This window comes from Plutella xylostella, chromosome 2 (assembly GCF_932276165.1).
Source record: "Plutella xylostella chromosome 2, ilPluXylo3.1, whole genome shotgun sequence".
In the NCBI taxonomy this organism is placed as follows: domain Eukaryota; kingdom Metazoa; phylum Arthropoda; class Insecta; order Lepidoptera; family Plutellidae; genus Plutella; species Plutella xylostella.
This window is the reverse complement of record NC_063982.1, coordinates 1,854,265-1,881,760: the sequence shown is the minus strand read 5'-3', so window position 1 is coordinate 1,881,760 and position 27,496 is coordinate 1,854,265. Positions and strand designations below refer to the sequence as shown.

The window sequence follows — 27,496 nt, the reverse complement described above, 5'->3', positions numbered from 1 at the left end:
AGATATAACGGTCATGCGGCATTATTAGTATTGACTTACTGCTTGCAAGAAAATACTATGCGAAAAAGGGTTGTTATACGTTTGACGCGTAGTAGTTAATCTGTCACCAAACTTGCCACCTTTTCGTACCTATATTTTTGTATCTTATGTTGAATTTTTGATTCGATCATTTTTATCATTTATTTTCTTTTTAAAGTTAACTTGATTACATTCATGTTTCAAAATAAAGTTTGTGAGTGATAACAAGATGGTTCTGACAATAATCAGAAAAACCTTCGAAATCACAACTCCACTTCCAGTTTTGCGTGAGGAAGTTAACTTTAAGACCATTATTATAAAATGAAACTTTCACTTTTACGCTCCTAACGTGATCTGCCACGGCCAACTATAATAAAGGTCTATTGAGAAATAACGACGGTGGCGTTACGGCCGCGAAATTATAGTTCCGATCAAAAATAGATGTTGATAATGATTGAGTTCAAAGTTTACGGTAACAAACAAGTGCTCACTAGCCTTATAATAATCTGATACTCCCAAAAGTAGGGGATACAGGATATTGTGCCCAAAATACCCTAGTTTGGATAACGATGTCCTTCTTCCCTTTCACTAAACCTATTTCAAATAAAATATTTTACAATGTAATATTATAAGGCCAATTGTAACTTTTCATAAATAAACGTTTTTATTATTATTATTATATTAAACCCGATGCAATGTCTGATGATTGCGAGTCAGCGCAACGCTGTCTACTAGGATTTGTCACCGTGGTGTGAGGATTGGCCAGTCAGATCTTGTTCAGATTTTGAAAAGATGGCTCAGGAGTTTCTTGCCTCCGTTCTTCTCCTTAGACAGAAAGAGCCCCCCTTATCCGAACGGAGAGTAGTTTGTAAAAATTGACGTTCATCAGAAATTTTTATAGTTTTACGATGAATAAAAATATTTGACTTTGACTTTGACTTTGATCAGCGTCAGTCGCTGACTGTCCAGGGTCCCCTCTACGTATGGGAACAGGTAATAATACACTCACGGGCAAAGAAACAGTTCCACTTACAATATTCAGACACCAAACGGATAATTTAAAAAAAATATTGAATAGGAAATCTGAACAAAATATTTACGTTTTTAGTTAGTAATATTCTGATGCATCGTTAAATGTACTTAAATATTGCAGAAGGCGTCATTACGTTAGTTTTTTTTTTCCATTTACTAGTAATTTGGTGATTATCTCTATGGAACTTTTTCATTGCCCGTGAGTGTGATATGTCAATTGAAACGCTCCTAACATGAACCCCATGTCACTGGTCCGATAACATGCAGAGGGGACAGCTGCCGATACACGGGTATAGTTATCGACGTAGATAGACATCCATACTGTCGCAAATTTGCCATAAATGGTGGAATCGGTGGAACGCGCATTAAACGAGTTTATCGACTTCGATAACGAACCTGTGTAGCGGCCGCAGACTAATACTGTGTAGGTACTTTATACATTACGAATAGTATGTAAACGGAATTATTTTCAAAATACTGTAAATAGTATGTAATCGTAAGTATGCCACCCACAACGTAACTCAGGATATCATCAAGTAGTTCAGAGGTGCTGAATGCGTGACTATCATGTAGTTTACATCTAGGAACACAAGTTATGTTGCATAACATTCCGTGATCGATAACTGATAAAATTGTTACTTGTTAATGAAGATTTAAGTCATAACATAGTTAGGCTGTCCACCAACCCGCACTTGGCCAGTTTGGTGGACTAGGTCTAAACCCTTCCTTCATTGGAAGGAGACCCATGCCCCAGCAGTGGGGACGTAATGGGTTGTGATGATGATGTGATGATGATAGTTAGGCTGTGATCCCAGTAGGCAATTTGTTCGACGTTAAATACTAGACCATTAGACTATATTCTAAGGCGCGTAAAGCTGTAAATTGCGTAGAGTGAGTGCAAAATTTGCAAACCGTGAACTCTTGGCATACTAAAACCGCCCGCGACTGGACCAGCGTGGTGGGAAGTGGTCCTAGCTTAGGAAGGCAGTTTAGACCCTGGGGATATGCACAAAGGTTCCACTCGTGAGAGCCAGATGCAGGTACATACAAATCCACATAGAATAGAAATAGAATAGAATACCTATGTTTAAAATGAAAATTAATTTGCATTAGTAACTTCTTAACAAACTAAGTTATTTATAAAAGTAAAATGTGCATCAATGTTTATTTATTTATTTATTTAATGTTGAATGAAGATCTATAATGCATCTGAGATATAACATATCTGATGTCCAATACCCATATTAAAGACTCTGCCTATCTTGGAGTTGGATGTCCGTGTCTGACATCACCCCATATATTGTTATATTACTTAATTAATTAAAATTCATTATATTTACCTGGTCCAAATCGATCTGCTTCAACGGAGGCGGTGGCCGCATGTTGACCGAACTCATTGTGATCTCAGAAGATCATCAATTGTAAATATTCAGAACGAAACACAATTCACACTAGTCCTCAGCAAGAATCATGAACACAAAAATACACTAATCACACTATAGAGATCACAGTAGTATTGTAATATTTTGTTAGCTGTTCTACGATTAGCATAACTTTTTATTTCATAACTTTCTTTGTTAGCTTTCAGCTTTTAACTGGAACGGATTTGATGAAGCACTGTATGGTATGTTTCTTTTGTTTTCATGTGATCTGCAACAAAATAAAGTTGGTTTATAAAATTGATAGGTGCTTAAGAGCTTCATTGATATCTTGAAATCAGATCAATAGAAATATATTTTTGTCAGGCATGATAGTGATTTTGGGACACAAAAGGTTCATTACTGCTGGAGGCACAGATTTGTCACTAAATCCTAAACCGCAATATATCTGAGTGTTATTTATGTTTTATTAGGGTAGAAAGGCCTTAATTCTATATGAAAATAACTATTCAAGAAACATTGTTTGTTTCTCCTACGGTATTGTGTATACAGCTTTAAGTAAAATGCAGATATAGCATACAAGATATATGGAAGCTAAGTACATAGGTATTTACATACATGGTATACATGACTAGCATAAATTATTATTTTTACTTTTGAACTGCTTGATGTCACAATATTTATTAAGAAATGTTTACAGCAAGAGAAGGTTACAATCTCTATCATAATCACAAGTAAACCTTTAAAATAATAATAAAATAACCCAGTGAACTGCTGGATAAGAAACTTCTACAGTAGTGACTATATTTGTTTACATTCTCACTGTAGCAGTAAAAAAACAAGTTTTTACATCTACTTCGCATTATCCATACACGAAAAAGGCAAAACAAGTTATGTTCAATGTATCTGAAGGTATGCATAATACAACATTTCATTGTCTTTAGCATAAAATGTCTGGCCCACCAATCGCATGTTGATATTTTACCTACCATTTTTGGTAAAAAAATATACTTTGAAAACGACAACAACTTTCTAACTACCTCCTTTTTGTTTTCATGTTGATATCGTATGGAAATATCGGGAATAATTTATGAAAAGATACGACGAAGCAAAACACAGAAAGAAAAAGTAAAAGTGCATCTTACAAAGGCCCAAGATTGCAAAATCAACATCGACAAACGAAAGACTAGTTCAGCCTACAGAACTCATTTTGTACTAACCTTTGATCATTTATTTACAGCTAATCTAAGTTACACTTCAAATTTAAGTACAAATACTTAGAATTAACACTAAATTACACATAAATTCAAAATAATACATTGATTTCTTTACTTCCTTCTAAAAGATATTTGACAGGTAATGGGGCTATACGACTAATTCAAAATGTCAACAGGATGCTATACGGACAAAGGTAAAAATGTTAGCAATATTTGGCCAGGTTATACTTACGTCTTTCCCGTTTTTACACAATCGAGCACACTTCACTTGAAATCTAGCACGACACAATAAAATGCTTTAACCGTATCACTATAATGTAACTATCGGTAATATACGTTCTAAATTGGTAAATTAGTTCAGTTACTAGGTCTTAATCCTATATTTCAACGTACGCAAAAATAATAGAAAAAATTAGTGGGACAGAGAAAAAGTTGACATAATTTTATAAAAATTTACGCTAGATGGCAGTGTTGACGTAAATAAAAATTAGGATGCATTCAAGAAAAGTTAGGTATACTAAATCATTAAACTTTTTAGAATATAAGAAAAGTTAAATCTAAAATGGACAACATTTCATTTTCTTTACCCTATATTTTTATTAGCTATTCGGAAAGATTATAGAAAATTAGTGGACCCGTATTTTTTTATTTTGTATATACATTAATTTTTGCATGTTATTTTTAACTTTAAAGTTAATTATTTTAAAACCGGAAGTGAAGTCACATATTAGGCTCAATTTTTATTTTTGTCTATTGCCTGAGTCTCGAAAAAAAACATAAATGACACTGACAAGTGACATTTAAACTTTGTTTACATACCAACCAACAAATGGGTCATTTTCAAATGACATTGATATTTCTGATGATGGAAAGTAGGTACTTATCATGTAAAAAAATAAGCAGAAGCATTTTTTCATTTGTGTAGGCGGTGGCATGCTCTGGGACATATTATATAGAGGTCATCTGTTAATAATAAATAAAAAAATAGTCAGAAAGTGTCAGAACAGAATTAATGAAAATGACCCAAATAAACAACAACGTCACGATAAAACGTCAAATTCAATCAAAAATGAAAGTGACAGTTACTTTGTTTTTAAATCTATAGGCTTTGATCATCAAAATGCATCGCACCTGATGCATGACGTCATCAGCACTTTTTTACTATTTTATGATTTTCTCGAAAATGATACATCCAAAAAATACAAAAACATTTTTTTTGTGTCCTTTAGAGCTAAATCTCGAAATGGTTTTCGATTTATAGCAGCTTTAGTTTTTTGAAATGTTGTCCATTATACGAGCCATGTACGAGCACAACTGTAGGATTTGAAATAATAACTACATGAACTTGCAAGTGCAACTTTTAGAAGAGTGTCTTGTGTTGTGAACTTGTGATGAGCTTGCAACCAGCAGCTGTGAGTTAGCGATTTTTGGATATTCATTTTAGAGTTCAAAACCATAGAACTAGAGCACTCAAACAAATGATTCAAAGTAGTTCGTACGCTTAAATGAAATACGCCCCCTTTTTTTTCATTATGGCAACAACAAAAACACAGATTATAAAGTATTTCATTAATTCATTGCAATTTCATTCATTCAGTTCCTCTATTTTTATTTTTTATTGATTTTTCGGCTGCCAAGTTTGTATCTATTGATTTTCAGTTATTGATTTTCTTTTCAAAAGCTCTGCGGAGGACGCTCTGGGAGACTTGATACCAACGTGTGAGATTGAATCAAACGTCCCTGTGAAATAAACCTAGTGATTTAATATGTGTTTCGTTATTATAACCGGTAGAAGCTTAATATGGCTCTTACTAAGTTTGGTTTCCTTTATGTTAATTTTGACTGGGATCATGACCCCTAAATGGTTGATGGGCCAGCCCCTCGTCGTTACAGAAGACAACGTAACCAGATTCTTCATACCTAGCGTTGGTATTTACAACCGGTAAGTAGAAGTTAAAATTTTATAAGAAGGGTGGGGTCTTGGAGTACACCTCCTTATTGTATTCCTTGTGGGGGTCTCATTCCTGCACCTGGCTTTCTCGAATGGATCCTTTGGGCACACTCCCCTAATACTTGTCTAATCTCCGTGCCTAAGTTGGAAATTTTCCTTTCTTTTATTCCGGACTAATGGGCTGAAGTTCTTTGTGATATCTATAACAACTAAGTGAGACTTACTCCCATTGCTAGTATTGCTACCAGGAGACGCTTCCTATGATGTACCCCAAACAAAGATATGAAGATGTCTATTATTTCCTACCAGCTGCATCCGCATGAGCGATGGTCAGAACCACTGCGGTTCCTTCTCCTTCTACGGGCTCCACACCGACTCCACTGTCTACCCGGCTCCGTGGAAGGCTGCCATGTTCTTCTTGTCATTATGTGAGTTCATTTTAGTTTTTTAATCTTAATTATCAGCCATGCATTGCTTTGGCTCTGCGTGCCCAGTTTGCATACTGTTTCCCACTCAAAATTTTCAAAAGTTGATCAGGATATTGAGTAGTGTAAGTTGTTTGTTACCTTTTAGAATATAATTTTTACACATAATTATCATGTTTAAAGTTTTAAGTCCTTATTCCCCCTTAAAGCTTCACTTGAGGATAATGCAAGAATGAAGATGAAAAAGCATGAAGTGGAACAGAAACCTTCAAAATGATGACTAACTTCAGGTCTTTCCACGTTCCTACGGAATTTGGAAATACCAGAAGTTGGCATCTACTATCAACAGTCTAAGTGGAAAACAGAAGATAAATATCTTCTAAATTGAATTAGACGAGGAAGAAAGAAGAACATGATAGTAAAAGATGTTTCTTAACATTTCGGTCTTTCCAATTTCCTTTGTAGAGATTGGAAAACCTAGATGTTGGCATCTTAAGACTTCCACTTATGAAGATTCATCCAGCATCCAGCTGGTAGGACAAACATTACTGTGATGAGTACCTACTTGTGCTTGGCTGGTGATTGTGTATGTGTATTACTATGTAGCTATGTATCGTCGTATTTCTACAGGTGTGTATCTACATAAGCTATTGATTGGCCCTTTCTTTCGTTTAGTGTGGCAATGCTGTGCTAGTGTTATCTGTCCTAAGATGAATTGTTAAGATTTATCAATTCAATGTTGTATGTAACTATTAACAAATCAAGCTATATTTTACGAACTAAAAATGTCTTAATTGTTAGACTCCGTATTCGAATTTACGTGTACCCACAAAAAGTGTGAGATATAAATATATTCATAAAGTTTTTAATGTTTCCATGCTATACGAGGCTATATTCAGGTATGAACAACATTTATACATATAATCTGTCGCTGTCGCCTAGTCTCTATTTATAATCTCGATATCGACGAAAACTACATAAAAATGTAGCACATGCTGAGCTGGTGCCTTTGTGAGGCTCTGTTGTGTTATTGTTTTTTTCGTATTGTATTTTTATCTGTATTTTGTTGTTGTTTTGTTTCTGTATTTTTTGTTGTTGTGAGTCTGTCAAATAAATGTTTCTTTCTTTCTATCTATGTAAAATATATTTAATGATTGGTTGTCTATTTCAGGCGCGGCCATCCAGTTCGCCACAGTCCTGGGCGGGGTGCTGGCGTGCTGCGTGCAGGCAGTGTTCAAGAAGAGCGTGGTGTCTTTAGCCGGCGCCACTCAAGCTTTGGGAGGTAGGGGGCAATTTGTTCTATTGTATAATGGGTGATGACTATATAAGGCTCTCTTCCTAGTAGGCAAATGAGCGTCTGTTGCTGCAAGTTGTGGAGAGTGAGCACAAAACTAGCAAACTCGGCATACTTAACCGATACGCCGCTACGAGGACGTATGTAATAACTTATTTGAGGTGGCTCCTTTCGTATGAAAGGGTGTTACCCCCAACTTATTGTATTAAACAAAACGTAGAAAAACGTGCGCAGTTTGCAACAGTCCTTGGCGGGGTGCTGGCGTGCTGCGTACAGGCCGTGTTCAAGAAGAGCGTGGTGTCTTTAGCTGGAGCCACTCAAGCTTTGGGAGGTAGGGGACATTAATTGAAATTAAATGAAATATTTATTTAAGTATACAAGACAACTTATTGAAAAAATATCACTAGCCCCACACTAGGATAAGTACCCTGTGTTGTGGGTAGGTACTAGTCTCTTCCGATATTGTGCAATATAACTACTTATACAAAATCTTAACTTACTAACCTAATTTACTTATTTATAAACTGTACTACTGCTATAGTTATACCTGGTAGTTTGTCATTCTAAACAACGTCTGCATAGGCTTGAAAAATATGACTATCATAAAGTAGCATAGTACTTATTCCAATACTCAGCCAATAAAGTTTGCATCTGCATGTAAGAGATTTTTAAAAAGTCTGTGGATTTTTCCATCAAGTATTATACATACACTAGCCGCTTACTTACCGCTACATTTAAAGTTTTTTATAGTAAGACGTGTTTGTGTATAGCTGTATAGAATAAGTGTCAGAATAAAATGTGTGTTTCTTCACCAGGAGTGTTCGGCGTGATAGGCCTGGTGCTCTACCCTTGGGGCTGGGGCGCCGCGCGTGTAAGGAGGCTGTGTGGGGAGAACTCGCAGCCGTACATACCTGGAGACTGCTCTATCGGTGAGCATCATCAGAGCCTCTAAAGTCTGTTTTTTTTAATCTCAGATACGAAATTGACAGATTCTGAACAATTCGTCAACAGTCGATTGTCCCGTCACTTACCTAATCGCGTTTGAATTTTGTACGGGTTTCGTAAAATGTATCAAAAGCTACAACTACAAGGTAGTTCTGCTAGAGTCGCCACTTTGTACGCGAGAAAACGTTAAAGTTTACGTTTTCTTGCGTATAAAGTGGCGTAGTTTAGTTTTCGACAACTAGCAAACCTGTACTAGACGTTGCCGTTGAAAAGCATTACACATACCGCATTTTAGAGCTTATTATCGTCTATAAAAAAGTAAAATATACAAAGCTTCAAAGCTAGTTAGAAATCTCAAGATGACAAAATAATAGTTGTATTTTTGGTCATTTATTCAAAATTACGCAATCTCTGGTAACTTAACTATGTATATATTTATTATTTTTATTTATTCATTCATTATTTTCATACTAATAGGGGACACCCTAACACCTGTATGCCTTGTACTCCCTTGCGGGGTAGGCAGAGGTGCCAGGTTTCACACAAGTCCCTATACACATACCTAATTTATAAATAATGTTTTTTTTTTATTTCAGGCTGGGCCATGTTCGTGACTTCAACCGGAGTGGGTCTAATATTCCTAGCCAGTGCCCTATCGAAGACAGCAGACAAAGCGGCCAATTCGGACAAAGTACAGTTCCAGATTGACGAAGGAAAACAACTAATATGTTTAGCCTGATACGGTTACTTCATTCAATTGCTGGCGTTGTTCGTTCGGTCTTTTGGTGAGAAGTTTCGTTCATTCAATAGTTGACGGTTTTTTGTAGGATTTGTCGAGTTTTTGACTTGCACTGTAATATGTTAGTTTGCTTATTAGCTACTAACTGATAGACTAAAAGTATTACGTATATGGGAAGGAATTAAATTTATCAGTTGATTTTGGCCACGGCTAAACAAATAAGTAATGTCGTGTAATATTATATTAAATGAAAAAAAAAACATAAGTTTGTTCGCAAAAAAACAAACCTACTGTCGCCACCATAACGCTATCTATGATTTAGTTATTTTTTAAGAGCTTATAGAAAACTTCCCATTGTAAAAAAAACGAAAACATTTTGACTGAACTAAGAAGTATTCAACCAGTGTTTCTCAAAGAGTTCCATCCAGTTACTGCAATTTTTGTGTTCAATGCTTGTATTAGTGACATAATATTAAGGGTGGATTATTATCTGTGATCATACCGAAGGGGTAAACTAATATCAAAAACTATTATAAATATATCAGCTGTCCGATACCCATAACACAGGCTCTGCCTAGCTTGGGGTCGGATGGCCGTGTGTGAGATGTCCCCACATATTATTATTATTATTATTATGATCTGCACACCAGTATAACTGCATCGGTCACTGATTTAATTCAACCCTATAATTGCATTATTTTGTGTGAAAATAATATCTTTTAAGTAAGTTGTATTTTAGTATCTACGCTAATTCTAAAGGTGCGTGCACAATTCCAAAGCTTTTTATATCTTTTTATGGCGTTTTTGCCCGTAGTTTTAAGATAAGTATCACAATTTATATGTCATCACATTTTACACTAACGTTAAGTCCTTCACTTATAAAATGATTTTTTATAATCTATCGAGGTGGAAAAATACATACATAGGACATCTAGGATAGTTGAAACTGTTTCAAGTATCATGAAAAGTGTGTTTTTATTTTCATAAATTTTGTGTTACCAAAAAATACACACGCACTCACGCCTTGTACTAATGTACTCCCTTGCGGGGTAGGCAGAGGTGCATTGCTGCACCCACTTTTCGCCAGAGTGTTATGTTAGTCCCAATCCCAATGTAATAGGGGGCGGGCCTATTGCCATTTTACGGGCACATCCAAGACCCGAGAACAAATATCTGTGTTTAAACAAATATCTGCCCCAGCCGGGAATCGAACCGGGGACCATCGGCTCAGTAGTCAGGGTCACTAACCACTACGCCATTCAGTCGTATCAAAATTAATTAAAAAAATATATTATGACGTCATAATATGAATCAAAAAGGATATTTATGATGTTCCTGGAGAATCCTTTATGCCCTATGTAGATATATTTTCCACCCTGAATTAAACTGTAAAAAGATATGTAAGTATTCACAAATCATAATAATTATAGATATTCCAATAATCATTGTAAGAAAGACTGAACAGATGGCTTCCATTTGATAAATATGATCAATTTAATATAATTATGTACTATAGAGCAACGTAAATGACATAACATACACGAAAGTATTCATGTATGTTTGCGTTGTACAGTCAACAAAACGGATAAGTATACCTCCCCAGCCTAATAGTCGCATATAAAAAAAATATGGTTGAACAATAGTCAAATATTCCTCAAACCATGTAACAACTATTTGCGCTGGGGAGATTTATATATTATACTTATTTCTTATGTTATTTGGATATGTAAAAAACACCTTTATAAGTATAGCCGAATAATTATTATCTTCACTTTTGATATGCCAGTGGTGCCATACAAAAACTGAATTAAATATCAGTATTAGTTACTTACAATATACATAACATTATGTAAGAAAAATATGTGAAGAAAATCCAAATAAATAATGAGATATTTCAAAAATACATTTTGTACAAAACGTAGGTTTTTGAGTCTAATAAATGACTGACAGATTATAAAATTACCCTAAGCCATGGGCCAGAGCCAGTGTATAAAATGTATGTAATAAAACATTGGTTGTAAAATTGTTTCATATATACCGCTGTTACATTTATTCAACATATTTTATATTCACTTATTATGTCTATTGACCATATACTCGTAATGCTCGTTAGGAAGTCACAAAATATTAACCTGTAATATAAGTATACTACATACCTATTTATATTTAAATACGTAAGTATTAGTATAGTTAAAAAGAGATTAAATATTATGTATTAGTATTAAGGCATGTAAAAACTAGGCGTGCTTTAATTGACTGCGTATTAAAGTATCCAAATGACTAATTGATATTATGCATGAATCTGAAAATTATACTATTGTGTAATGTATACCTATTTTAGACAATATATTTTTACAGAATTACTCACTTGTATATTTTACTGAGCTCAAAAAGCAAATTTACAAACCAATCTAGCTGAGAAAATGTCGTGAAGTTCGCTATTGCAGCGTGTGTGGCGACTCTCCAGCGCCATATGAATTCCCATTCTGTGGATTTACTTTTTATCCCGGAATTCCCATGGGAAAACTGAGTAACAGTAACATTCGAAAATAGATCGTAATAACTAGGTAGGTACATTAATTATTCATTATAATTTGGTAAGTTCATTAAACATTTTACTCAAAATTTAATTAGGTAATACCTACGTATACTTGACCATGAGGGTTCTACCTTTTTTGGCCTAAGATTTATTTGCCTAATCTCATATTGCATAGTAACGTTTGGTCAAAGTCTCGTTTCGCCGAAAATCGTATGGCATAAATCTCTTTTAGTAAAAGTTGTTCCGAACATAAGGCTACCAAGCCTTTTCAACTATATTATTATCAATGCTAAATATCCGTTGAACACTGTTCTAGAATTTACAGTCGGGTACTGTCAAAACTCAAATTTGGAACAAGGAAAATAAGATTAAGTGCGCGGCCATTTTGAATTGTAAGAAATAAAAACTTTTTGACATTTGAAATCTTTTTAGTTACTTAGTGCCTTTAGGGTAAGTACCTAGGTACCATGAAGCTCCTAGAAGATGCCCATAGAACTGAAGATCTGCTTGAGTATAATCTGGTGCACGTCGCGGAACACGGCGGCCACGTTGTCAGTATCAGTCGCAGTCGTGAAGTGGAAGAAGCATTCACGAGGTTTGTTCCCCTCTAGCACTATGAACTTCTCGGCTGAGGTTGACATCTTCTTGCGCTCGCGTTTGCGGGTTGTCACGTCCTGTAATGGAATTACTTAGGTGAAATTAAACCCTAATTAGGTACACCTACTTAGTTACCAAGTAGAGTGGTGAGACAGTCGCACTTCTCAGCCGAGCACTTGTTCAATAGCTAGCCGTTCGTTAGCCGAGGATCGGCCGAGACTACTTTGTTGCCACTCTACTCGGTATGTGGAATCAAGGTTCAATCGGGGTATTACCTATACCTAGTGTCGCGACGATGATGAAAATACGGGAATATACAATTACTTATACCTAGGCAGCTAGGTAACTATAATGGGATTTTGTTAATGTTTTCTTAGTTAAAATTAGATAACGATTCGAAATGAGCCATCAGCGCAAGCGATAACTATCTAAGTACCATATTATAGGAACAGATTTGTGGACCTCTTGGATATTCTATAATAGTTTATATGATTCAAGAACTCTGGGTATTGAAAGGTAGTTGTAACCCTCAATCTAATTACCTCTTTTTTATAACACACACTTCTTGTCTCTTCATTTCTGATTCTAAAATGTACTCACCGCAAACATACTCCTTATGAACAGCCGAGTACGAGTGTACTCGTCTCCAGCGGCTTTGTACTCATTGTACTCGGGGAAGTACGTTGCTATGCTCTTGCCTTGCTTGATCTTGTTCTCGAGCAGGTCTTGCTTGTTCAGGAACACTATGAGGCCGGCTTCTAGGAGGAATCTGGGAGACGTAAAAGAAAATTGTTGAAAAAATCATCAATAGAATCAGAGATTTTAAGAGAGGTTGGAATAAAATCTGCTCCAAGACGTTTATCAAACTGTTGACAGATGGTCATCAAACATTGTTCCATTTCTGAACATGACGTCTCTTCGCCTTTCCAATCCAACCACTACTTGCCGCTATACGGGATCGTTATCGACTTAGATAAACGTTATACTACATTGCATTGTTATTGGTGAGTTTATCGAGATCGATAACAAACCCATGTAGCGGCTACAGGCACTAAAACTCATTCTCATTTACCTGCTCTGCCACACATCCTCAAACAGCTCCAAGGCTTCCTTCAGTCGATTCTGGCTGAGATCCTCGCGGAGTCTCTGGTCGAAGTCACTACAGGCCACCAGGAACCAGATCGCGTGGATGCCCTCAAACACCTGGATCCACTTCTTCCGCTCCCCACGCTGGCCTCCCACGTCGAACATCCAGAAGTCTTGCACTCCGCCTTGCATGGATTTCGGGACCTGTGAAGAGATTACACTGGTCATGATTAACCAGTCAAGATAAACCAGCCAGCCTAGCTCAGGACGCAAGACGCTCAATTCCAGACTTAACAAAAGTTCTCCGTTAGGTACAATCGTTTTTTTTTGGCAATGAATGATGGTGATTGAATAAATCTTTTAGGTGCATGGCATTTAGCCATTAAGTATTAATTTGTCAATTACTTGAATCTTTGACTATCTACTAATACGCAGGACTTTTATACTTTAAGGACTAAGTTGTCAAACCTTGATTCCTTGGAAGATGAGGTGACGTGACGACTAGCGAATGAACGCTGTTAATGATTGGATGAGAAAGCTAAAGACCGCATCCAGTGCCGTGATTTGGGAGAGTGGACTGCTATAGGTGGATCATGATGATTACCAACCTTAACTTTGAACTCAATCTTCTGTATCCCGGTGGTCTTCTGCCGGCAGCGCAGGAGGTCAGCGTCGGACGGCAGGTAGTCGGGCCGGGCCACCAGATCCACGCGGTCCAGGAAACTATGAAAAACATTGATTTGTATTCATGTTTAAAGCAGTTAATGAATAACCAGGAGCGGTATGTAGCTCAGTCAGTCAATGCGGGTTCGAATCTTAGCCTGACATATACCAAAAGTCTTTTGGAATTTAAGTACTATGTAGGTACACCATCGCGCTTATGGTGAAGGAAAACATCGTGAGGAAACCTGCATATCTAAATTTAGCACATCTAGATGATTATGTGAACCAACCAACCCGCAGTGGACCAGAGCGTGGTGGGAAATGGTCCAAGCTTAGGGAGGCAGTTTAGACTTTGGGAATAATATATATGCATAAAGATTTCACTCGAGAGAGCCAGTTGCAGGTACTTAAACCCCCACAGAGAATAGAAGAGGATGATAAAAGAAGGAATGATTGAACCTATTGTTATTATTTGGCAATGATAAAATAAGGCATGAGGTTTACTCACTATTCAGCGCTGTCAATGAGTTGGTATTCATTATTCCTCCTGAAGGATTCCTTCACTCCACCATCGCGCCACAGCTTCAGGACATGGTCGAAATATTCCTGAAAATTATTGAAACGTGGAGGGAGGGAGATGAATGGGATATTCTGGAGATTGCTGGTAGGTACTTTTTATAGCGAATAGCAAATAAGTTTTTGACCGCTGCTGCGCGAGCCACGACTCTATGTCGTTGTATTAACGACAGAACAACGCGAATTTGGGTGTACGTTTAATGCCGATTGCACAACAGCTCTTGTTCGTTAGTTTTTCGTCAGTATATATAGAGTAACTCCAGGATCCCAATTCTCGACCACTAGTCTTTAATGTCTACTGTCAGTGGCGCGACGTAACGCCTTGTAAATAGTAACCATTTTGCAATGAATTCTAACACTAGACATTAAATACTAGTTGGCGAGAATTGGGGTCCTGGTGTGATGAAACTCCTTTCGGGCATTCGATTAGAAAGAAGGACAAAACGTGTGGCGGAGCGAGTTAAGTACTTAAGTATACCCCAAACATCAAACCTCTCACATACCTCATCAAACTCCGCAGGTCCCTGAGGCCCACACCTCATGATGTACTGCCTCGAAGGTTCATTACTGAAGTTCTGCAGCTCCAAGCCCAGAGCGGGCATGTGGCTGGTGATGTCGTAGATAGACTCGTGGATATTCTGACGGATGTACTGGATTTTTTCGGCTCGGTCTCTGGGGAAATTAGTTATGGTCAGTTGTGTTTTCTTTTTAAAAGATTTTCTTCTGCTTTCCCGTTAGGTAAGTAGGTACTCCAGCGAGGAATCTGGGGTTAATACCAGGCGCTACTATTCTTCTCTGTCTATTGCCAGCATATTAGTTTCTAAAAAGGTACGAGACTAACAAATATTTTGAATAAGAAACAGATACCTACCTAGTTACCTATGTAAGTATTTTGTGTAGAATACCTGGCTGAAAATCCCTGGACGTGCAGGATCTTCATTTGTTTTATAATGGTCGTCTTTCCGCTTTCGCCGGTGCCAAGCAGTAGCAGTTTTATCGCCTGAAACATATCAAATAACATGCAGAATTACAGTGGGCCGGTCATATATCTGTCGAGAAACCGATTATCGTTGAAGTTGAAATGAGTGGGCTGGATGGGTAAGAAAACATAGCATGGGACACCCAAGCAAAAGTTGTTCCATCCTCCAAGAAGAAAGTTGTTTTATTTTTGTGACACTGTATGGTAAACATTTGTGGAAAACTTCAATAGTGAAAAATCCTGAAAACCTAAGTAGATGTTTGCTGAATACAGTGGCATCTGAGCTCCCTTTTTGTTCCTAGGGTTAGGGGGTTCGAACCTTAAGAAGATAAGCATAGAGGTTCCATTCGTGTGAGTCATCCACGGTACATAAGTACATGATACAACATGGTAGTTAGATACCTACATACTAAAACACCCACACAGATTTTTTTGAAAGATGACTTATTAAGCGAAAGAGGAAATAATTTTTATATTAAAGTTATAGTTCATGTCTCACCTCGTTATAAGATTTAATCCATTGTTTAATTTCCCGATCAATTTCTTTGGAATTTTCTTCATCGTCTGTTTCACCTTTTCTACATTTTAAAATTGGCATTTTTATACAATCTTGATATTTATAGTTATCAAATAGATACACAGTAAGGGTAAATTGTGTAAATTAATACACTTTGTAGGTATTTTTTTAGATTCTCTTCGTACCGAGGTGATTTTACCTAACTTATAGGTGACCTAAATAACAATGTAGTTAGGTAGGTACCAAATTTGTTTATTTTTAAAGAATAATTGGTTTAATGCCTTGCTAAGTAGGTAGTTGTAAGTACAAATGCTATCAGTGTTATAAAGAAATCACTGCATTAAACTGCGATAATTGGGTATCAGCTTTATTTTTGGTGATCCTTAGGTAAACAACGCAAATACAGGCCCGTAGCAGTCACAACGGAACTTAGGTCTTGTCCATGGCTAGAAGGATGGTGCGATAATCTCCACGCTTACGCTTGGCAGACGGGATAGAGATACCCAAGGTACACACCTACTTCTCTGTCCAAAAGTAGATAACACTAATATTTAACATCAACGGACAAATATTAGTTTTATTTAAATAATTTTACGAGTAATATTAGCATGGGCCGAAGGGGATCGAATCCGTGATCTATAACCATTCTGAGAAAACGTTAGTGTTTTAATAAAAATGCTTATGTTCTGGCAAAGCTTTGTAATAATAAGTAAAGTAGTATAAGTACCTATTTGAATATCGATAATTACCGAAACTGATGCAATTATATAAGAAATTGAGGATTTGCGAACTAAAATAAGTTGTTGTTTACCTACTTAACTACTAATAAACCTACAGGACCATTTCCATATATTTTCCAAGTCGATAATATTATTTGTTATCGTATCATTGTCTCTATCTATCGTAGGTGCTAGATTATTTTATATTTTGGCTAGGTAGATACAATATTTTATGGCTTTTATCAACCGTGCAATGCAGATAAATAATATTAAATACCCAATTACTCCTAAACGGAAAAAGGTACAAGTGGGTACAAGTAACTAAGTGACGTATCGTTCTATTGGCGGGACAATCGACTGTTGATGGACCATTCAGAATCTGTCAATTTAGTACCTATCTGAGATTAAGGGTGACTTGTACAAACATAAGTATTAAAGATAGATTTAGTGTCAAATCACGATTTAGGAAACGTATTGACGTTTACAAACATTTCTATGGATTGCCATATAAGGGCCACTTGCAGAAACATATTAAATCTAGATTTAGTGTTAAATCTCGATTTAGTGTCAAATTTTATATGGACTGACGTTTCTTAAATCGACATTTGACACTAAATCTAGATTTAATTTGTTGGTGCAAGGGGCCCTAAATGTATGGCTTAAATCAAGTTTTAACACTAAATCTGGATTAAATATGTTTGTGCAAGTAGCCCTAAAAAATAGACTTTAGCTAATGACGCCGACTGCAATATTGAAGTACGGTGGCCTGCGCCTAAAAGTATACAGGCGGAGTTTTTAAAATAGCGATCCCTGATGATGAAGGACCAGCTACATCTGTTATAAATCCGGGGATGTTGTGTGTGATGTGTGTAGCAGTGGTGTTTATGTGGATGTGCTTGAGCAGCAAGTGAGCTTGAGTTCGCTATTTTAAAAACTCCGCCTGAATACTTTTAGGCGCAGGCCACCGTACATTTACCTACAGAGCGCATCAGAGTATTACCAACTAAAAACTAGGTGCCTAGGGAAAAGAGGTGTGAGTGTTTGAGTATATTTATGTTGATAAAACAATCCACATAAAAAAATACTTGATCTGTGCAATGATATTCTATCTGTTAGGTACGATGATTGTTGTTATTCTTTATTATCAGCGCTCATAACTCTTATCATTGAAAAACGTCCAAATTTCAGTCTTAAATTATCATAAGTTTAAGACAGACGTAAGGCCTCTAGTTATTATCTTAAAAGTTTTTTTTTATATAGGAAATGTTGAAGAAACCGAATTACTTGTATGCTCCTACGAATCTTGAAGTGCCGATGAATATAAACTTTGGCGAATATTTCTTGGACACTCTTCTGAAACATGCAGACAGGACAGCATTTGTAAGTGTTATTCTATTATATTCTATTCTCTGTGGGGTTGTAAGTACCTGCACCTGGCTCTCTCGAGTGGAATCTTTGTGCATATCCCCAAGGTCTAAACTGCCTTCCTAAGCTTGGACCATTTCCCACCACGCTGGTCCACTGCGGGTTGGTGGGTTCACATATCTAGATGTGCTAGCTCTAGACATGCAGGTTTCCTCACGATGTTTTCCTTCACCGTAAGAGCGATGTTATACATTGTGATTAAGTTAAAAGAACTCATTGGTACATGTCAGCGCCGAGATTCGAACCCGCATCTCGTCAGAAGCGGGGCTTACCCGACTGACCTACCACCGCTCTCCTCTCTTCTCTAAGTATTATTTTAAGTTTAGCAATTTCTAGCTTAACAATAGGCCAGCCATGTATGCCAAAGAATGAGTAAACGAGTTCTCCAGTGGAGACCATGAACTGGCGTGGATAAGCGTCGATGCTCGCTCTACCGAAGACATTATACACAGTCATACAGGTAGTCGGTAGTGGCTGGATGAGAAAGGCCGAGGACAGAGTGTTGTGGCGCTCCTTGGGAGAGGCCTATGTCCAGCAGTGGATTAGGAGATGATGATGCGAGCTTCGCTTCACCTTAAAAAAAGCAGCCTATAATTATACAATAATTATGTTAATCTGGGGTGTCGATCTGTTTCCTGCATACTTACCAATTTTCATCAATATAATCATTATGTTTAGTAGTAGTACCTACTTGAAATCGTTACAAAAATTCATCCATCCATCCTTCACAAATAAAAATCTTATTCTTATTTTAATTTAAATGAGTACCTACCGATATAGGTATACCTAGATTACCTAGCCTAGGTATTTATTATATGTAACAAACAATATTATGATACCATTTCACTTATAAGTACGATATCATAAAATCTGCAAGTCATACCTGCCAAGCAACCGATAACCGTTGCTATATAGTTTCTGACTAAAGTCCACGAATAGACCTAGATAGAAAAGACTTAGACAGGTTCCGTCGGTATTCCATAAAATGGGTAGTGGCTGGATGAGGAAAGCTGAGGATGTGGTGATCCTTCGTAAAGGCTTAATTATGTTATATTTGAATGTTGTCTTCCTGTGAGAGCTCTAGCATCAGCTTGTGATCGTCCACTGCTGGCATACTGCTGGGCATAGGCCTCTCGAGGTTCTCCTAACAACACTATGTCCTCGTCCTTCCTCATTCAGCTGCCTATGGTCGTAGACCCGTAGGTAGATCATTATTTTTTGGCATCTATTAAGTTTTCCTAATTGTTGTCTCCACTCGAAAACTCTAAATCATTAATCAGTTCTTCGGAATATTTATGACCGGCCCACTGCCACTTCAGCTTGCAGGTTAACATAACTGTATTTATACATTAGTTATATATTTACAGATAGACGCAATAACCCATGAGACGATCTCATACGGAGAGATAGCTCAGAATGGGATGAATCTTGCCGTCTCACTTGCACGTATGGGGGTGAAGAGTGGGGATAGTGTTGCCATATGCACTGAAAACCGACTGGACTTCTGGCCTACCCTTCTGGGCGCGATGTTGTCTGGGGCCAGTGTGTCCCCTATCAACCCTATGTATACTAGAGGTATGTTGATTGCATCTAATGATTATTGTAGAGTTTTATTATAGTTTTGTTATTACATAGGTAAGTACATACATAATATGCTCACGACTGTTATCGAGAAGGGGTAGTCAGAGGTGACTCGCAAGCGAGCCATCCGATTTTATACTCACGTGATAGGTCGCGAGCCGTATCGCTGTTTTTTGTCCGTTTGTACGTTATTATTGTTGATGTTGATTTTTGTTACTTTCGAATGAATAGTGAACCTGCCATTCAAGAAATTTATTCTCATCTAGTCTGTAGTTAAAGCCTTATTTCCTTTCCAGATGAGATTAAACACACCTTAGGAATATGCAAGCCGAAGATAATTTTCTGCTCTCCCGCGGCTCACAAAGCGCATGAAACGAGCATCAAATCATTCAACCTAATCAGAATAGCTGTGTACCAAGAGAAGATCCCTAACACCTACTTCTTCAAGGATTTGATTTCGAATAAGGTAAGAAACCTACACCCAAAAGGGTGCAATTACTTACCTTAGATTTGAATTAATCACGTGCAATGAAAAATTCTCACCTGCCATTGACGGTCCATATTTCACTGGAACTTTTTCATTGCCCGTGAGTGTTATAAGTTACAACTAACATAATTTTTAACTGTATTAATTTTAAATTATGCAATAAAGGCTTTCTTATTTTAATTATTAAGGTTAGAAGAGAAGACTTCTTACCAGTGGAAGTGGTGGGTCAGACAGCTACGTTGATGATCTTGTACTCTTCTGGGACGACTGGGCTGCCTAAGGGAGTGCAGATTACACATTACAATGGTGTGGTCTGCTGTTCTATACAGAAGTAAGTGCTACTTCCTAAGTACACTCACGGGCAATGAAAAAGTTCCACTCACAACCCACAATTTTTTCAAACATATGATTTAAAATTTGAACAAAATATTATTGTTTTTAGTTGGTAATATCCTGATGCTCTGTTAAATGTACTTGAATAATTTGAACGTTGCAGAAAGCGTCATTAAGCTAGCCATTTCCGTTTAGGAGTAACTTGGTGATTTTCTCAGTGGAATCTTTTCTTTGCCCGTGAGTGTATGTGTGCCTATAATAATAACAATATGTAGGGTGGATATCTCATACACAGCCAACCCCAAACTATGAATGCAAAGATGACGAAACAAAAATAAAATAATGTTGCGAACTTGCTACGAAGGAAACGTCGTAGCTACTTGTGCTACGAATTCGTAGCGCTTGCACGTTGAACTCTTTTGTATGTAACATGTCTAACTTATACCTGTGCCCTTACTGCTCACCAATCTCACCATTAATAAACCTGGTACCTTGGTAAATCTAGAAAAAAAACTTACTTTTCATACGAGTTGCATGTATAAAAGTTACATGATGTTCTTCACCTGAAATCCTACTTCCTACGAATATTATTATGAGAAAGTTTGTAAGTATTGTGTGTATGTACCTATATTGTGTATGTTTGTTACTTCCTCACATCAAAACGGCTGAACCGATTTTAATAAAATTTAACAGCTAGTTTACAATAAACTGTACTCACTTTCCTCACATCTACAATCAGACCCTCATATCCATAACCTCCTCATTCCAGAGCCCCGGAAGGCCTGGACCCCATGACAGTTCTCTCCGTAGCCCCCTGGTTCCACACCATGGGGCTGTGGGGCACCGTGGGGAACCTGTGCAACGGGTTCACTGTGGTCTACATGGGCAAGTTCAATGAGCGACGGTATTTGGAGACTATTCAGCGGTATAAGGTGGGTTTTATCTACGTCATGTTACAGAAAGGAACTTTACGTTTATTTCGACTTCAAATATGTATTGATGCCTTGCTTTGACAGTATACGGACAGAAAGGGACAGACATAGATTAAAGGTCGAAATTAGCTTAAAGTTACTTTCTGCAACTCAGTATAGTCAGTTGTTTTTTTAATTTGTTTTATTGATAGTCCGTTAAGGTGTTTTTAATAGCGTGCGGATTTAATCACGCACGACACCCTCAAGTGTTCTTTTCTTACAAGTATTTATTGTAATGCGTGATCAAATCGGGACGGGACGGCATTAAAAACATTCTTCAATATTCAGGGTGCACTTGGCCTCTATCAGTCGCTTAGTTAGTTTAGTTACGCTTAGTAATGTAATGACAATAACGTTATGTTCCAGCCCGGCTACTGCGCAGTGGTCCCCCCGATCCTGGTGTTGCTGGCCAAGTCGCAGCTGCTGCAGGACTATGACGTCAGCTCCGTGAGGATGATGTACACGGGAGCGGCCAGTGTGGACCTGGAGACTGTGAAGGAGGTGAAGAGAAGGTAGGAAGGAAAGACAGATACATATTAGGGAGAATCAGAAATTTCCCGTGAGCTTTTCTCGTCTTCATAAAGTTTTCCTGTGGGAATTCCAGGATTAAAAGTAGCGTGTGTGTTAACCCAGGATATCAGCAGCTTACTACACTCACGGGCAATGAAAAGGTTCCACTAGAGAACGAGTTCCATAAAAAAGCACGAAATTATCAAAAACGGAAAAATCTAGCTTATTGACGCTTTCTGCAACATTGAAGTACATTTAACAAAGCATCTGGATAATCCTAACTAATCCTAACTATCCTAATCCTAATCCTAACTAATATTATAAATGCGAAAGTAACTGTGTCTGTCTGTCTGTCTGTCTGTTACTCTTTCACGCCAAAACTACTGAACGGATTTGAATGAAATTTGGTATACATACGGTCTAGACCCTGGGAAAGAACATAGGCTACTTTTTATCCCGGAATTCCCACGGGAATCTATGAAGATGTGAAGTTCGACCAACCTAAAAAAAATATGTATAGAACTTTCTACAATATTATATAGGTGCAGGTAACGTGACAATATATTTTCATCGCGCAGCCTCAAGCCATCGCGACAGAGGGCTTTTGTCACGTCACGTCTTGCGCCCGTGCTAGCCCTCCCTTTAAGTTTTCTCCATGGAAACTTGACAGAATATCTAAACATTTCAGGTTCCCCAACCTCATGGAGGTGTTCCAAGGCTACGGCATGACGGAGTCGACCCTGGCCGTGGCTCGAGACACTGTGGACGGCGGCGTCAAGCCTGGCAGCGTCGGGACCATGCCCGCTGGGTTTGTTGTTAAGGTACTGAACCTGCTTCATTTGGCCTGGATCAAAGTTGACCACTAAATCCATTACATAATATCTCCGTCCTGTCAACTAATGTTGGCGTAGAATACTGCAACAACGAATCTTCAAGTGATGTTCCAACCTTACTTTATACTTGTAAGTCCGGCGCACCTTTTGCTTCTGCAAGTAGCGACTGTTGCCAATGTCGTTCACTGCTGAACCTGGACATAGGGCTCCCGCAAGGAGCACCACAGTATTATGTCCTCAGCCTGTCTAAGAATTGTAACCCCAAGCCTAGCTAGTTTTCTGCTAGCTGAACAAATAATACAATACAATACACCCTATTTGCACCAAGAACAAAAATTACAAAAAAAAAAAAAACTTAAAAATAAAACAGTACAAAGAGGCGGCCTTATTGCTTATAGCAATCTCTACCAGACAACCTTGTGAGTGAGTCTATAATGATTGTGAGGTTAAATTAAATAATTACATTGCTTTATCAAAAACCCTTCCAATTTCAGGTGGTAGACCTAGAAACCCGTGAAGCGCTGGGACCCAACAAGCCTGGAGAAATCTGCGTCAAAAGCCCCACAGTCATGAAGGGTTATATCGGCAAAAACCGGACAGAAGCCTTCGATGATGAGGGGTTCTACAGGACCGGAGACATCGGGTACTATGATGAGGATGGGTTCTTCTTCATCGTGGATAGATTGAAGGAGCTGATCAAGTATAAGGGATACCAGGTGATTACTGCTGGGTTTTTTGTATCTTTAAGATTAACCTTAAAGAGTTCAAAAGAGTAAACGCCTTTATCAGTGAGGTTCTTATTTGCACATGTATTCTCGTAAACAAACCCATTTTCCACCCTCAAAGGTACATTTTCAGAAATCCTTTACCTTTCCTGATACCTACATACTTAGCTGCCTGCCAAAATTCAGCCCAATCCGTTCAATACTTTCAGGTTTTTAATATGGATCATACAGTTCCCAAAATCTCTGCCCAAACCTCAAAGTATTTACTTCAAAACCACCACACCAACAACAACCTTCCACACCACCCAGGTCCCACCAGCACAGATAGAAGCGGAGCTCCTGAAGCACGCAGCAGTCCGGGACGCGGCCGTGGTGGGGCGACCAGACAAGGCGGCTGGAGAGGTGCCCGTGGCCTTTGTGGTGCGCCAGCCAGGGTCGGAAGTCAGTGCGGAGGAGATCCAGGAGTATGTTGCGTCGAAGGTATGTTATTCTCCTGATGAACCGAAATATGTTGTTGTGAGTGAAGGATTGAGAGCCGTGGGGGACTGGAAGCCACGAATAGGCAAACGTAAGTTGCCCTCGAAGCCGCTGGACCACAAAGCAAATACAAAGTAGAGCTGCCATATTTCGTTTTCTATATAGGATGAGATGAGGCCACTAATCGGGGTTGAAGGCTGAGGTGCGCGGGGGTGCGGGACGCGAATTCCATCTTAGTTCAAGTAGATGAACTTTTATGTAAAGCTCAGGTTAACGCCATCTAAGTTCAAGTAGAAAAAGTAGCCTCTGTGGTTATACATTGCGTAGCTCATTATGATATCTGAAGGCCAAAGAAGAATAAATGACGCAATGTATTTTAAATTTATTTGTCATTGCGAACTGGTAGACAGGGACGGACTAAGGCATAATATAAAATGGGGCGCTAAATGGTCAGAATTAAATACAGTATGAGAAAAGGGAAACATGAAAAAAATATTTTAATGTTTTGTTTATTAAATAGTTACCTATTTAACAGTTAACTTTTTTATTATTTATATATTAACACTTATTGTTAATTCAATGGACAGTACTCACTATCGTTATTACTCAATAGTTTTACTCGAAGTCGAGTAAAAATCTACGTATGGACCGCAAAACTCAGCTCAAAAAACAGCTCTAAGGCTCGCGCCGAGCCGGCCCGATGGAATTAAATGAAATAAATTTTCGTCGAACCTTCTCGAAGCCGCTCGAAATATGTGTACGTGAATACTAAACGACGCGCCCCACTCGATAAATCAAAGCTGAATGGGTGGACGAAAGTCCATGCCATGGGTTATATTATACTCGACAGTTTAGCTCGATCGAGTAATACCGTATGTGAGTACGGACCAAAACACCAAATGGCGGGATCGACAGCTCAACGTGCCCTCCAAACACGGAATCGTTTTCATTTCGGATATTCAGGTGATTAAAATCAAGTATAATATTAATCACCTGTAAAAAGAACAGTCTTATTAAAATGCTGTCGCTTTGTGACTGTTGTGTTTGGAAGTAGCAATATGCCTGAATGTAATATTTATATATTTCTCTATAATTTCTTTGGAGAGGTGTGTGATATGATTAAATAAAGGTGTCTGTTCTTGGATATGTGCATTTAGTGAATGGAGCCAATCCTCATTTATGGCTGATAATCATAATCACGATGCACCCACACACTCCCATGTCGCCGCCATTGTTGTGCCTCAGTGTTTAGTTAGCGAGATTCCTTCCGCCTTTATTCAACATCGATGGTTTTAGTAATTAATTTAAGTTAGCTTTTCTTGTGATGGAATGTTAGGGTAAGCGCCTTCTCTTATTTTTTTCAAACCTTATTTTCGTGTTTAGTAGGTATGTCCTCCGCATTAAAATGTGGAGAACATACTTTGCTGTATTTTGTTGGACTCAGCCTGTGGATTAGTTTAATTCATTGCTGCTTCAATGCAGTGTCAGGAAATCTAAAAAAAACTAAATATTTAATTCATAATAAACATGACGCCCCCTATTTATTTTTTATCCGGCGGCATCCGGCCTGAGTACATCCCTGACTAGTATTTCTATTTGACACTAGATGGCGCTTCCAGCAATTTAGCGTGTTCTAGAAGTAAAATAAAATATAATTTAAAATATTACTACGCGTGAAAATATACTTTGCTTTCGTCCACAAATCTTCTATCATCACTGTAGCTCTTACATCCAACAATGCAACAACTTCATTATGATCGAGAAACACGTAAAATAAAATCATTTCAAGACTCAACTGTACCGCTCAAGCTCGGGACCTGTCACGCACTGATGTCAGCACCCCAAGCGTGGAGTAACTGAACTACAGACCGGGTGACGACAGGTCGAACTTGGCTACGTCACGGCTACGTTGCTTACAACAGCTCTACTATGTATTTGCTTTGTGCGCTGGACTAACTCTGGAATGGTACAAAAATAGGTTGTAACCATTGACATATATATTACTGCGTAAGGACAGGCCAAACCACTCAAGAAAATGGCACCCGCGCGTTGGCCCTAAAATAGACATTTTAGGGCCAACGGTCCTCAGTCGACAGTTGTCTGTGACGGAGAGATGAGTCTTTGTTTCTTGTGTAAATATGCCTATTTTTGTTGTGAAAGGCTACAAAAACTATGATACGAAGGTCAAAAAGGAATATGCAATATCGTATCATCCTTAATTAATAAATAAACACATTTTAAAGCGATAATTATTTTACTACCAAAGTCTACAATGGCCGCACGATGTAACCTTGTACGGACGTCCGCATGCAACTCACTCATATTATTATGTACCTACTGTCCGGTGACGGTAAAATATGAACGCACGTACAAGGTTCCGTCGTCAGGATAAGTAGCTCGGCTCTGACATAGTTCCAACAAATTATGACAGATGGCAGTTATTTTGCTTGTATGAAGAAGGTTTGAGTAAAATGTTCTAAAGGGCGTATCCTTCCTTTTGAAATCATTGGTTGTAACTGTATTATAAGTACATACATTTTCGTTTCGTACACATAGTCCTACATGTCTAGTAAATCTGCTGTTTCTTTTCGCGGCTTTGTCGTCGTCAATTAGTTCCATAATAAAAGTTTCCCAGTATTGATACAATTGACCTGGCAACAAAAACGTCACTGCCCACTGCTCAAATATCATTCCGTGTATTTTACAGGTATCAAACCCCAAACGTCTTCGAGGAGGAGTCAGATTTGTGGACGAGATCCCCAAGAACCCGAGCGGGAAGATACTGCGCAGGATCCTGAGAGACAGACTGAAGGCAGAGAAGAGCAAGTTGTAAGGGACTACGTTAGGCTGCGTTGCCAGTAGGCAAACTGTTTGCCACTGAGTTAGCGCGCAATAGAATGCCGAGTGTTGACAGTCTGCTAGTTTTGCGTTAAGCTGCGTACAGACCGGCCAAACGAACGCCAACGAACGGGTTTCGATGACCTTCGTTGCTGCAATCAGCCCTGTATTATGTATATGATAAATATCCATCGTTGGGCGTTCGTTAGGCGTTCGTTGGGCCGGTCTGTACGCAGATTTAGGGTGCTTTTCCACCAGAGATGTGCTATGCAGCTATGCTGCGAAGATGTGATATCTACGCTACGAAAATATGTGACCATTTCCACCAATACTACGCTAGGTAGCTGTGCGAGGAAGATGCGCTACGAAGATGCGCCGCCGCAAAGTAGCTGTGCGAGAAAGATGCGCATCTCGAGCTATGCTATGTATCGATAGTAGGGAAACGACGGGGGCGGCGGCGCCATAGCTACACCACTCGCGATGGTCCATAGCACATATCCATAGCACGCATCCATAGCACACATCCATAGCACGCATCATTCCATACAAAAAACATATCTTAGTTGAATCCGTTTCCACCAGTGCTAAGCTATGTGCACCAATAATTATGATTGGTGGATATCAAACGCATCCATAGCAT

At 38.3% G+C, this 27,496-nt stretch overlaps 4 protein-coding genes across 5 annotated transcripts in view; 2 read left to right on the top strand and 2 right to left on the bottom strand.

The window, feature by feature from the left end:
* LOC105384376 (cullin-1) overlaps nucleotides 1–4,104 on the bottom strand; it is a 42,374-nt gene extending 38,270 nt beyond the window's left edge. The window contains exons 1-2 of one of the 2 annotated variants that reach the window (XM_048629488.1): nucleotides 3,879–4,104; nucleotides 2,391–2,700 (exon numbers count right to left, since the gene is read on the bottom strand). In XM_048629488.1, coding sequence (XP_048485445.1) covers nucleotides 2,391–2,447 — 57 coding nt within the window. In that variant the 5' untranslated portion in view covers nucleotides 2,448–2,700; nucleotides 3,879–4,104. Of the gene's footprint in view, nucleotides 1–2,390; nucleotides 2,701–3,649; nucleotides 3,805–3,878 lie in introns of those variants that run through there. The other variant, XM_048629517.1, reaches the window with a different exon arrangement.
* A 1,133-nt stretch (nucleotides 4,105–5,237) lies between these two features.
* LOC105387131 (LHFPL tetraspan subfamily member 2a protein) lies at nucleotides 5,238–9,507 on the top strand. The gene is made up of 5 exons (XM_038113979.2): nucleotides 5,238–5,588; nucleotides 5,907–6,025; nucleotides 7,194–7,304; nucleotides 8,132–8,245; nucleotides 8,858–9,507. Exons 1-5 carry the CDS (start codon nucleotides 5,413–5,415, stop codon nucleotides 8,998–9,000), a joined length of 663 nt encoding a protein of 220 aa, XP_037969907.2. The 5' UTR covers nucleotides 5,238–5,412; the 3' UTR covers nucleotides 9,001–9,507.
* A 2,499-nt stretch (nucleotides 9,508–12,006) lies between these two features.
* Nucleotides 12,007–16,286, bottom strand: LOC105383675 (guanine nucleotide-binding protein G(f) subunit alpha). The gene is made up of 8 exons (XM_038114208.2): nucleotides 15,940–16,286; nucleotides 15,367–15,461; nucleotides 14,965–15,133; nucleotides 14,394–14,491; nucleotides 13,831–13,945; nucleotides 13,209–13,426; nucleotides 12,737–12,905; nucleotides 12,007–12,213 (listed from the first exon to the last, which is right to left on the bottom strand). Exons 1-8 carry the CDS (start codon nucleotides 16,036–16,038, stop codon nucleotides 12,016–12,018), a joined length of 1,161 nt encoding a protein of 386 aa, XP_037970136.2. The 5' UTR covers nucleotides 16,039–16,286; the 3' UTR covers nucleotides 12,007–12,015.
* Nucleotides 16,287–17,870: 1,584 nt separating this feature from the next.
* LOC105383684 (4-coumarate--CoA ligase 1) lies at nucleotides 17,871–27,074 on the top strand. The gene is made up of 10 exons (XM_048625875.1): nucleotides 17,871–18,056; nucleotides 19,469–19,676; nucleotides 19,979–20,148; nucleotides 20,358–20,500; nucleotides 21,272–21,434; nucleotides 21,840–21,985; nucleotides 22,672–22,804; nucleotides 23,311–23,532; nucleotides 23,851–24,021; nucleotides 26,726–27,074. The coding sequence occupies exons 1-10, from the start codon at nucleotides 17,940–17,942 to the stop codon at nucleotides 26,849–26,851; spliced, it is 1,599 nt and encodes a 532-aa protein (XP_048481832.1). The 5' UTR covers nucleotides 17,871–17,939; the 3' UTR covers nucleotides 26,852–27,074.
* Nucleotides 27,075–27,496: the final 422 nt, after the last annotated feature.